Source organism: Podarcis gaigeae (assembly GCF_964106915.1).
Source record: "Podarcis gaigeae genome assembly, chromosome: 10".
In the NCBI taxonomy this organism is placed as follows: Eukaryota; Metazoa; Chordata; class Lepidosauria; order Squamata; family Lacertidae; genus Podarcis; species Podarcis gaigeae.
In genome coordinates, this window is record NC_139686.1 from 11,279,126 (window position 1) to 11,291,942 (window position 12,817).

At 46.1% G+C, this 12,817-nt stretch overlaps 1 protein-coding gene across 50 annotated transcripts in view; it reads left to right on the forward strand.

Annotated features, from left to right (window-relative positions):
- CELF2 (CUGBP Elav-like family member 2) overlaps nucleotides 1–12,817 on the forward strand; it is a 524,207-nt gene that overhangs the window by 423,642 nt on the left and 87,748 nt on the right. For all 50 annotated transcript variants that reach the window (XM_083700428.1, XM_083700387.1, XM_083700388.1 and 47 more), the window contains one exon: nucleotides 5,800–5,848. In XM_083700428.1, the coding sequence (XP_083556554.1) occupies nucleotides 5,800–5,848 (49 nt within the window). The remainder of the gene's footprint in view (nucleotides 1–5,799; nucleotides 5,849–12,817) is intronic.

A 12,817-nucleotide genomic window follows, 5' to 3' on the forward strand; every position in this document is an offset into this window, starting at 1 on the left:
TTAAAATTTCTACAAATCTTTACAGTCCACGTAACATTAGCATTAATGGATGCAGGTGGCACTGTGGTCTAAACCACTGAGCCTCTTGGGCTTACCCATCAGAAGGTTGGCAGTTCGAATCCGCATGGCGGGGTGAGCTCCCATTGATCTGTCCCAGCTCCTGCCTACCTAGCAGTTTGAAAGCACACCAGTGCAAGTAGATAAATAGGTACCGCTGTGGCGGGAAGGTAAACGTTCTTTCCGTGCTCTCTTGATTCTGTCATGGTGTTCCGTTGCACCAGAAGTGGTTTAGTCCTGCTGGCCACATGACCCAGAAAGCTGTCTGTGAACAAACACTGGCTCCCTCGGCCTGAAAGTGAGATGAGCGCCACAACCCCATAGTCGCCTTTGACTGGACTTAACCGTCCAGGGGTCCTTTACCTTTACCTTAGCATCAATATATTCCTTCTGCAGCAAGGTGGAACTGCTGCAAATTTGGCGATGTAGCATATTTCACTTAATAACTCACTTCAGATACATCAACTCAACGAGAGAAGGCAAGTTAATTTCTTCCTGGGTTCCTCGTCAATATCATCATACAGGACATGGTGACATAAAATATTGCATGTTCTCTCCCTCCTGGTTAATCGTTCAGGAGCTTCAAAAGCTTTTTCTAGCCTGAACATCACAGCGACTGATACCAAAAGGCATTAGCACGCTTATGGATCCTGCAGAGTATTTGTCGTTCGCGTAACAGAACTCAGTAGCACAGCATTTTGGCTAATCTACTTTATTTACATATAATACACTTGGCGCATTCTGCTTTAGCTCCTTCCTCTTTCTCATCAGACAGCAAAGAGAAAGAAACAATAGTCCTACATTCCGGAACACAGTAGTACAAAACATCCTGTCTCTGTCACTTCCCACACTGTGGAATGAAAACATACACCGTCATGTGATAGACAACAATCTCATGCCTGCAAGCACAGAGCAAGAATCCTAACAGCAGCTCCCATCAGTCCCAGCCAGCATGCATAAATGCCAGGAACCATGGTAATCTACAATACCCAGAGGGTGCCACATTTGCTTCCACTTCCCTAGTAGGCTATTTATTCCAGAAAGTACATTTAGGGGTTATTCTCACAGGGTCTGCGCTGCCTGCAAGGAAAGCACTCTTGGAGAATTCATCGGCAAGCTTTGGTCAGGTGGGATGACACACACACACACACACACACACACACCTCCCTGTTTTCAGCACACCAGTGTCACATATTGCAAAAACCACTTACCTGGAGAGATAACCATAAGTGTATTGCTTTATGGTGTAGAACTACAATAACTGCTTTTTTGATAAGGCATGATATCTCGGTGACATGCTTCAGGTTGGAGGTATCTAATCTGAAGTCAGTTATATATCATCTGTAATCGCTTTTTCTCTTTCTTTCCTTTTTGAAAGCAGAGAACTATTTTATTATTTTATAGCCTGCAGTAAGACAGGAAGGATATAAAATGCTTGGCTTATTTCCCCATTGCTCAGCGTGGAGCAGAAGGAAAGCAAAGGCTTTTCCCTCCTTGCGCTCTGTCCCGTTAATTTTCTTATTCATTGCACACCTTTCTCGGATTCCTCTGACCCACCTCTTCTCTCCGCCTGCCCGCCCCCTTCCTTTGCGCTCTTAAATATTTTATTGGCAGAGCGCTCAGAATATGTACTGTCATGGTTGCAGTCTCTGGAGGTCAGCTGCGGGTTTAATAATAAGATGTGAACCAGTGACTCTGTAAAAACCCACTTTGGGTTCTCAGTGGTGCATGTTTTATTGAATCCAATGTTAAAGGCAGTTAACTTATCAATTGGTGATTGTAAAGGTTAAGGGAGCTTGTAACATGAATCCTCTTATGTAAAGGAAAAGAGGGCCAATTTAGGTGTTGCACTGTGGGGGGACGGGGGAGCCATAAAGAAACTCCCTTCAGTGCGCCATGTGCTGCCTCATGCACAGGCAGCACTTCTGCACTCAAGTATACTGTGGTGCAGGCAGCAGCCATGTCAGTGCCCCTGTGCAGCTCACCTGTGGCGCATTGCTGCAGCTCCTAGGAGGAACCATGTTTAAGCCACACCAAGTGCCTTGGCAGCAAATCAGACCTGACGAGCCTTATTGAAGATGGGGGAGGCAAATTTTAGGACACATTATTTCTTATTCACGGATTTGAAGCATTTTTTCCTTGCTTTTCAGCTCCCCGACTGGTTTACAAAGATTGATTAGAAGACAGTCCTTGCCCTCAGGCATACAATTTAAAGAAACAACACAAAAGGGAAAAAATGGACTGGGAGGGAGGAGGGGTGGAGATCAAACTATGGAACTTGGTAGAATTGACAAAAATGGCCATCTTTCCCCAAGATGGTTTCGTTCCCTTTGCTGATGCCGCAAATGACAGCCTGGCCACCATATTGCTTCCTCCACTGTGTCCCATAACTAGTGCCGTTCCAGGGCATTATGGGAAGAAAATGGCAACTGACACACCAAAAATGGTGGAGAATACCTGGAGGAAATTCTGTAAAGCAACCTTCTTTTTCTCAGTGGGCAAGAAAAAAGGAAACTCTCTGACATTTTCTGAGGAAGAAAAGACATATTTGAGAAATGTTGACTCAGTTCATCAGCCCATTTAGATTTTACCTGCAAATATAAGTGCATTCAAACATAGGTTCAAGGCCAAGCTAAAGTTAGACTTCACCATATTATTGGCTGGATTGTCTCTTGCAAATTAGCCTGTGCGGTTCCAAGAATATTTGAGGAGTTTATCAATAAATAGGTGGGGCAGAACATTGGCTGGATAGCCACTTTTTAGAGGACGCACCCTGCTTCATGCATTTAGCCAGTACAAACAGTAAGCTATGCATGCCTCAGTTTGGTCAACTCCAGCAAGATCTCATCTTATCTTTTAAATTTACAAAATGACAACCACTTTCTTGTTTTCAAAGTGTAAACCTCTACATTCTTAATCACATTTGTTGCAATTATCCACATTTGTTGTTATCCTCCCAGATCTCTTCTTGTCTAAGTTGTCAAGTTCATTTCTCCGTTTATCATAATCATCTTTCATTTGTTCCTTGTCAGTTTCTGTAAATTATCATTTTGGTATCGGAAATGACCTGCCATTCCTCATCAGGGTGATGATTGCGATTGGTGCTAACTATCAAACATAGCTGTCAACGTTTCCCTTTTCTTGCAAGGAATCCTATTCTGAATAAGAGAATTTCCCTTAAGAAAAGGGAAACGTTCACAGCTATGCTATCAAAACACCAGCAAACTTTGTTAAATGCTAACTTCATTCAAACGTGTTGGTTGTGGCCAACAACACACTGGGCATCTGGGTGCCTGGAACGCCCATTTGAATCCAGTGAGGAGCCTATCACAAGCCAGCATCCCTCTCAGTGGCGGAGTATATGCCCGTGCTGCCCAGGGCGGGCGCACTCCCAAGGAGGGCAGGGGCAGAGGGTGCCCTCCCAGGTGTGGGATAGCTGCTCAGGTGCACAGAGAGGCACGCACACCCTGCAGCCGGGGGTGGAGCAAGCCGCCAATGGCGGACATTCAGCACACCATCCGACTGCAACTCTGAAACTTCCCCCAGCTGTCAAAACAAAGGGGGAAGGGGGGAATGCCACTGGCAAAGCAGCACAGCTCCCCCCGACAGCTTGGAGTAGGCTTGGGAGTTGCAGGCAGGCAGCGCGCCAAATGTCAACCCCCCCCCCCAGTGAAAACACCCAGGGTAGACCACCCCCACCGCACTGTTGGGATATTCCGTTCCACCTTAAGGAACAGGCATGACTGTTGTGTGTCACATGTCTGTTTACACTCCAGCACAGCTTGCTGGGAACTTCCGTTTGTGTATAGCTTTTGCTTATGCTGCTTTGCTTTTGGACACGAAGGGGATTGGACATGTCTCCTTTTGTCCTGATGTATGCTGAATAAATTGCTTGTAAATATGCTCACACAACCATCTCCTGCCACTTATGTCGCATAGCATTTAGTCTGCTGAGTATCGTGCCTCAGCTTCTGAAGCTCGGGTCGCAGATGCTGCACCAAGGACTGGAGATCACCCGACACACTGGCCAGTGGGCTGGAGCCAGCTGGGGGCCTGCGAATTGCCCCCGTTTCCTTGGTTGCATGCCAACACGCAGCCCCTCCTCCGCCCCTGATCCCTCTCCCAATTACGCCCTAATTCAGGTTCCTCCATCTAAAAGAAAGAAATTAACAAAAGAGAGTAAAGAAGGAAAAAGTACCAACTCCATAAATCCTTCCAGGTACAGGTTGACACCCAAGCAAGTTCTTCTCTTAGTAGGACCATGGCTGGGAGCTGCAAGTGAGGAGAGTGCTGTTGCACTCTGGTCCGATTTGTGAGCTTCCTGTTTGAGCATCCTGTTTCTCCACCATGAGCATGGACTGTTATGTTCTTACTGGCTATCATCCCTTAAGAATGGCTTCCATATCAGAACTTGGAGAACCTCTTCTATTATAATTGCTTCCTTCCTTTTTTTGTGTGTCCTTTCAGTTGTCAGATCCACCAAATAATTTCTACTGCCAGCTCCAGGTTTTAGGTGGCCGCCCTCGTTGCATGAACATTACTTCTCCTTTCTGTCGCTCTTTTTTGAACCCAACCTGCACTGTTGCCCAGAGAAGGGGGGAAGAGAGATGATGTTGCTGCTGATGCTCCCTGATTCTGATGCTCTTCCCGGGCTTAGAAGGGAGAAGTGGGCATGCAGCAACACCAAGGAGGTAGAAGAGGAGCAGGGCAAGGAGGCTGCAGGAGATGGCAGAGATGGGTCCTCTGTTGGGTGCAGGAGATGGGTCCTCTGTTGGGTGCAGGCCTCAGCAAGTGCACTGCAGTGCTGGCCCCAGGCACCAGCTGTGTATTTATTTCAAGTGTGAGTTTAGCCTTCCAAAAGCAAAAGACTTCTTAAAATATGGCAACCCTAACTTTACTTCCCTTTAAAAGAGGAAAGATGGTGGTGTTTGTTCTAAAATTAGGGTGGTTGTTCTTTGCTTTAAAAAAAAAATGTATAGGACAGCTTGGATTATAAAACCGAGATAATATGACTGTACATTTTCCTTCCTTACAAAATGGGCCTATTTTGGGACTGCTCCAAAACATATGAACCAAAGTAGTCAATGGATCATTGAATGGGCGATAAAACAATGAATCACAATGCCGCTTAGGTACATACCGAAATCTGTTCAGAACCACTCAATCTGCATTCCTAACATGCCAATTTGCTTGTGCAAATAAGCCCGGTATTGACCCTCAGTGGGTAATAATAACAATAATCAGAGTATTGAAACCCGATCTGTTAGGATGAGTCTTGTGGGCATGATAATTTGAGCCTTTTAAAAGCTTGCTAGCTGTTAAACCAATCTGTTAATGTTTCCTTTTAGCAGAAAAACCGACGGTGCTTGGAACTGATGCCTTTTGGATTGCTAGCCTGTTAAATAATATACTGTGGATTGAATCTCTGTCCTATCTAGCTAAATAATGTTTATGCTGACAGGCACGAGCTGATTAGAGTATCACACAGGCTTCTTTCCTAGCCGTTCTAGCCAGTATGTTTAGGCGATGCCATGGTTTGGATTGAGGACTGTCTGACACGGTCGAGATGTGTTCTGCCAGTGAGCTACAATTGCTCCCTACTAAGTATTGATCGTGCCTCCCACGTAACTCCCCCCAATGGCTACAACACGTCCAAAGCAAATGAAAAATTAAGCATGTTTGACTTGTGGCACTCCAACCTGCTTTACTTTCTTTTTTCTTTTTGTTGTCTGTTGTTTCTAGATGCATCATCCCATTCAGATGAAACCGGCAGATAGTGAAAAATCCAACGGTAGGTGGTCAACCTGTTTCATACTTAAACGTTGCCTCTTCTTCTTCTCCTTCTCCTTCTTCTCCTTATCCTTGGGGGTTGGGAAGAACAGATTGTGTTGTTTGTTAAACTATGGGATTTGCTTCCACAAGTGGTAGTGATGCTCTCCAACTTGAATGGCTTTCCAAGACAGTTAGACAAGTTCATGGAGCACAAGTGTGTCAATGGCTACTAGCTATGATGGCTGCCCTTGTCCTCTGCTGGCAGTCATAAGTGGGGAGAGCACTGTTGGGCTCAGGTCCTATGTGCGACCTTCCCATAGGCATCTGGTTGGTCACTGTGAAAAGAGGATGTTGGACTAGATGGACCTTTGGCCCAATCCAGGAGGACTCTTATTACGTTCTTGTTATGTTCTCATTACACACTTGGTGGCCCCATTCATGACACTATATCAGGCCTAGAGAAAACACAGGCCTCTCTTGAACTCCCGTTTGCATCCACAAAGAAGAAGGAAAGATTCAAAGGAAGGAATCACCAGGATGACCCGTATGCTATGGCAATATGAGTGTTGATACAATTGTCCTCTAGTCAATTGCTTCCCCGAGAAAATTTCTCCGTCTCCTTTTGACCATTTCCCATCAATATATATATATATCGAGTATAGCATATATATCGAGTATAGCATCTAGATCAAGGGAAGTAATAGTGCCACTGCATTCTGCTCTGGTCAGACCTCACCTGGAGTACTGTGTCCAGTTCTGGGCACCACAGTTCAAGAAGGACACTGACAAACTGGAACGTGTCCAGAGGAGGGCAACCAAAATGGTCAAAGGCCTGGAAACGATGCCTTATGAGGAATGGCTAAGGGAGCTGGGCATGTTTAGCCTGGAGAAGAGGAGGTTAAGGGGTGATATGATAGCCATGTTCAAATATATAAAAGGATGTCACATAGAGGAGGGAGAAAGGTTGTTTTCTGCTGCTCCAGAGAAGTGGACATGGAGCAATGGTTCTAAACTACAATAAAGAAGATTCCACCTAAACATTAGGAAGAACTTCCTGACAGTAAGAGCTGTTTGACAGTGGAATTTGCTGCCAAGGAGTGTGGTGGAGTCTCCTTCTTTCGAGGTCTTTAAGCAGAGGCTTGACAACCATATGTCAGGAGTGCTCTGATGGTGTTTCCTGCTTGGCAGGGGGTTGGACTCGATGGCCCTTGTGGTCTCTTCCAACTCTATGATTCTATGATTCTAATAATGAAACACTGCATTTGGGAATCAGCAAGAGGTGGAGTTTTGGAAAAAGTCTCATGGGTAGAATGTGGGGTTTATGTTGTTGCTGTTGTTGCACTTCCCTTATCTTTGAAGTGGGCAAAGGATGTTTGTGAGTGTCTTTCCTTTCATTCTACAAATCATCCCTCCAGTGGTCTGCGTACAGTAGCCTTCCTGGAGGCCCACATTTATGGTAAAGCCCAGCTAAGGAGATCACAAGGCTTTGATAAAGTGTGGGATGGGCAGGCTGCAGACCCCTGGGAAATTATTGTACACCTGATCACAAACACTTCATAAACACTTGGCCACCTCATAAATAAGGTAAGTTCAAAGTCTGCTAAAATTAAAATATAAAATGATTTCTCAAGTATCCCGAAACTTGGAGAAAATATTGGGTGGCTGCCCCCAAAAAATATTTTAAGGAGGGGGCTGAAGGGACCAGGGCCCCATAGAGTTGGTGCCTGTGGGTGATATGTAATATTTTTAAAAAACTGGGGGTGGGCAACGCTCTCCAAGTGGCTCTTCCTATGAACAAAGAATTCAGAATTCATAGGCTTTCTAAACTCCAGTACTGACTACTTGATGTTGTTGTTTAGTCGTGTCCGACTCTTCGTGTCCCCATGGACCAGAGCACCATAATTTGAAAGCATCAATTCTTTGGCTATCAGCCTTCTTTATGGTCCAGCTCTCACTTCCATACATGACTACTGGGAAAACCATGGCTTTAACTATATGGACCTTTGTTGGCAAGATGATGTCTCTGCTTTTTAAGATGGCACCAGTCAACCTTCTCTCCATAGGAGTAAAACAGCAGAGAGCAGAATCCCTTTCTGGCTTAGACCAAAAACGTGGGTTCTGACTTACGGCTCTTACTGGCAAGAATACCTTCTGTTGCTTCCTAGGCAGTTGGGCAGTTCTTCATGGCTGATCTCCCTAGTGATTCCTCTAGCCTGGTGCCCTCCCCATGTTGTTGTACAACTCCCATCATCACGACCAGTAACCATGCTGCCTGGTGCTGATGGGAGCTGGAGCCCAACAGCAGCTGGAGGGCACCAGGTTGGGGAAAGTTGTTTTACTCATAGGCTGATATCAGTTACAAACCAAGCAATAGTTTATTGGGATGAGAGGTAAAAGTGTGTTATATCAAGTAATGCCATATGGTGTTGGTGTTGGCCACCTCATGAGAAGAGAAGACTCCCTGGAAAAGACCCTGATGTTGGGAAAGATGGAGGGCACGGGGAGAAGGGGACGACAGAGGACGAGATGGTTGGACAGTGTTCTCGAAGCTACCAGCATGAGTTTGACCAAACTGTGGGAGGCAGTGGAAGACAGGAGTGCCTGGAGTGCTCTGGTCCATGGGGTCACGAAGAGTTGGACACAACTAAACAACAACAACAAGGTTGGAAGGCAGGGAGACCAACAGTAGATGGCTCCAGAGCCAATGTCAGGCAGAGCCACGCCCTGGCTGACTGTAAGAACTGAGGCTGGTGAGGCAATGCCAGATTTTTATTTTCCTCAGAGTACAGATTTGTACAGATTCACCTTGCCTTGGCTGTCCTCCCTTCAGGTTGCACAAGGCAGGGCAGAAATCAGGTCAAAGGCAGCCCTATTGATTGGGAGGCATCTCTGTGACATGCAAAACATGCAGCGAGCTTAAATGAGTCTGAATTGTGCCAAGCAGGCCTCTGCAAGGAGCGGCACGGCCGCCGTGGCGTGTTTGGTTTTTAATCTAGCCTTGCTTGGCCCCTTGATTCCTATAATTTGCTAAGAGGCATGTCAAAGAAATCTCCTGCCTTCTTAGATTGCAAGAACTTTGCTTTTCCCTCATGGCAGAAATAATCATAGCTGCTTCCTTCCAGCAGGCAACTTTGCTCTTCATTAATTAGTAATCAGGGCAGAAGCCATGCACTTAGAGATTTAAATACCTGCAAATGTAAATGATGACTGGGCCCTAAATCTCTCTGCAGAGTTAAGAGAGGGGTTCTTTCTTTCTTTTTCTTTCTCTTTTTTTTGGGGGGGAGGGGGGTTAATTATGGTGCTAACCATTTCCTCATTTCTCCATGGATCCTGTGAAGTTCAGAAGAATATTAAGTCTTTGTGCTGTCCGTTTTGACAGCACAAAAAATGCAAAAATGTTTGTTTTTTAACCGTATTGTGGCTAGCGTGTTTGCAACGCTGGCTCGCTGACCCGCCAAAGATTATAAATTGTTTGCCTTGTTGTTATTGTGGTTGGCATTGGTGAAATATTGGCAAGTATTTCGTAAAGTTGCTCCAGATGTAACTCCAGCTGTGGGCAGGGGGAATGATCTTGGGGGCGGGCTTCCTCCAGGCATGCCAGCCGCCAATTAATCTAGCCCCACCCCTCAAACACACATTTGTGCTTTCTGAAAGTGCAGCTTGACATGATGAGCCCTAGCTCATGCTCCAGATTTCCCTACACAATGAGCTTTTTTGTAGGCAACGGAATTTCCTTTTCCTCTCCTTGAGGGTCCATAAATTATGCAGTTGAGTTTCCCACATTTGGGGAAATCGCCTCCAGACAAGATTTGGGGCAAGTGCAACGGGAGGAGAAGGGATGGAAGCCAGCAGACTCCAATAGTAGAAGTAAGACACAGCCATCATGCCTGGTAACTGTTGATTGTTGTTGTTTAGCCGTTTAGTCGTGTCTGACTCTTCGTGACCCCATGGACCAGAGCATGCCAGGCACTCCTGTCTTCCACTGCCTCCCACAGTTTGGTCAAACTCAAGTTGGTAGCTTCGAGAACATTGTCCAACCATCTCGTCCTCTTTCGTCCCCTTCTCCTTGTGCCCTCCATCTTTCCCAACATCAGGGTCTTTTCCAGGGAGTCTTCTCTTCTCATGAGGTGGCCAAAGTATTGGAGCCTCAGCTTAAGGATCTGTCCTTCCAGTGAGCACTCAGGGCTGATTTCCTTAAGAATGGATAGTTTGATTTTCTTGCAGTCCATGGGACTCTCAAGAGTCTCTTCCAGCACCATAGTCTGTTAGTATTTCCTAAACAGCCTCAGGCCTGTATACTTGAAGGAGCGTCTCCCCCCGCCCACTAATTGTTCAACCCAGGCACTGAGATCCAGCTCCGAGGGCCTTCTGGCGGTTCCCTCACTGCGAGAAGTGAAGTTATGGGGAAGCAGGCAGAGGGCCTTCTTGGTAGTGGTGTCCGCCCTGTGGATTGCCTTCCCATCAGATGTCAAGGGGATGAGTAACTATATAACCTTTGGAAGACATCTGAAGGCAGCTCTGTATAGGGAAGCCTTTTAATGTTTCATTGTGTTATTGTATTTGTCGGACGTGGGTGGCACTGTGGTCTAAATCAATGAGCCTCTTGGGCTTGTTGATCGGATGGTTGGTGGTTCGAATCCCTGCAACGGGGTCAGCTCCCGTTGCTTGGTCTCTGCTCCTGCCAACCTAGCAGTTCGAAAGCACCGCAGTGCAAGTAGATAAATAGGTGTGGCGGGAAGGTAAACGGTGTTTCTGTGCGCTCTGGTTTCCGTCACAGTGTTCCGTTGCGCCAGAAGCAGCTTAGTCATGCTGGCCACGTGACCCAGAAAGCTGTCTGTGGACAAACGCCGGCTCCCTCGGCCTGAAAGCGAATTGAGCGCTACAACCCCATAGTCTCCTTTGACCGGACTTAACCGTCCAGGGGTCCTTTTATGTTTTTATATTTGTTGGAAGCTGCCCTGAGTGTCTGGGGCAACCCAGTCAGATGGGCGGGGTATAAAGATGATTTATTATTATTATTATTACTACTACTACTACTACTTCTACTAGTATTCCACATGTGCAAAAGCCTGAAACTGTAGCTGCAGAAGGCAGGGCTGTCTTGCACCCTCCTTCCTTCTTTTCTCAGGATGTACTCCCAATTTGGGAATGAGGAAGAGGATTTGGCCAGCATGCTTTATTCTGAGCTCCCCCAGTGGCCCTCCTGGCAGGTGGGTGAAGCTGTCCATCACCTGATGTCACCATGAAACCAGATGACCCCAAAGAACATCTTTCCCCACAGGTGCAACTCAAGACATGCTTGCATTCAAGCTGGAGGGTCAATGGAAGAATCACTAGCCTGCTGACAGATCTTGAAATCTATTTGTAAACATGGGTGCTGATGTATAAGCCGCTTTTACTCATATGGAAAGAGTTAACAGCTTTTCTATAAATCAAAGGGTTGTTTTTTGTGTGTGTTTTTTTTAATAATATATTCCAAGCGTGTGGACGAGGGGGAGGAAGAAAGGGAGAAACTTCAAATCCCTGCAAAAACCCCAAGCGTGCAATCTGTCCATGTCACACCTGGATCTAAATCTGCCTGAATTAATTAGCAACTTCTTTCCCCTACGTGTTAGTGCTAACATATGGCATTTAATTACTACTTTCAATTCAGCACTTTGTTCCTTTTAGAATTTTGAAATCTTTTCTTCTGCGAAGTCAGAACATGGCGGGTCCTACCAGCGAGGGCGGGCTTTTGTCTGTTGAGGAACAGAGACTTGAAACTGGTGTTGACGTGCCGCTAGCGGTTTGACTTCACCAGCAGAGGTGCGGTACATTGTCCCTCAAGGCAGACGGGTGCCCACCAGCTGGGAGAAAGGAATCAGGACTCTTATTGCGATGCATTTAAATTGGCATTGAGCAGGTTAAACAATGCCGACCCTACCATGAGGCAGAGTGAGGCGGCTGCCTTGGGTGGCCAATGGTGGAAGACAGCTTTGTGTGAGCTACTCAGATGTACTAGAAGACACTGTCCCATCACCAGTGCTTAAGGAAGGTTCAGTTGCTGCCAATCTGGTTAGTTTTTGTACATGAAATGTGAGGGGGTAGCCATCTTGATGTTTGCCTCAGGCTGCAAAATGGCTTGAGCTGGCCCTACTGGTAAGTGAGCTTGATTCAATAGCATGGCTTCCACTGGCTGGTGTTTTGACCAAGGAGTAGGCATTATTATTATTATTATTATTATTATTATTATTATTATTATGGCAGTTCACGAGATAAAAATGCAGGATAAAAGGAATACATAGTTAAAAAAACAAAGCTGTACCCCGCCTCCCACAAACACATTTAAAAGGCCGTAGAATATTAATCAGCCTAAGGCCTGGTTTAAGAGGAACATTTTTGCCAGGCACCTAAAGGTGTATAATGAAGGCGCCAGGCAAACCTCCCTGGGGAGAGCATTCCACAAATGGGGAGCCACTACAGAGAAGGCCCTGTTCTCGTGTTGCCACCCTGCAGACGACATGTGGAGCAGGCACACGAAGACGGGCTTTAGATGATGAACACAAAGTCTGGGTTGGTTTATAGGGTATTCATATCTACTCAAAATGACAAGTAGGCAGATTAATGGAGGATAAGGCTGTTGGTGCAGGCCTGTAGTGATGGCTGCAGATTGCCTCCAGTCTTGAGGACAGCACGCCTCTGAATATTAGTTGCTGGGCAAGCTTCTGGTTGGCCAATGAAGGGAACTGGTTGCTGGACAAGATGGGTCTTTGGCCTGAGCCAGCAGGGCTCTGGGAGTGTTACATTCAAAATGTAATGAAGATTAGTAAGTAATTTTAAATGAGTCACATCCATTGCTCCACATGTTTTTTTCTTTTGGGGCACCTGCCCAGGCTGGGGGGAAATTCTCCACAAGACCTGAACCCACAACCCTGAGATTAAGAAGTATCATGCCAGCTCAGAATGTCGTGTTTGAGGTAGAAAAAAACGTTGCCCAGCCCCTCTGTCA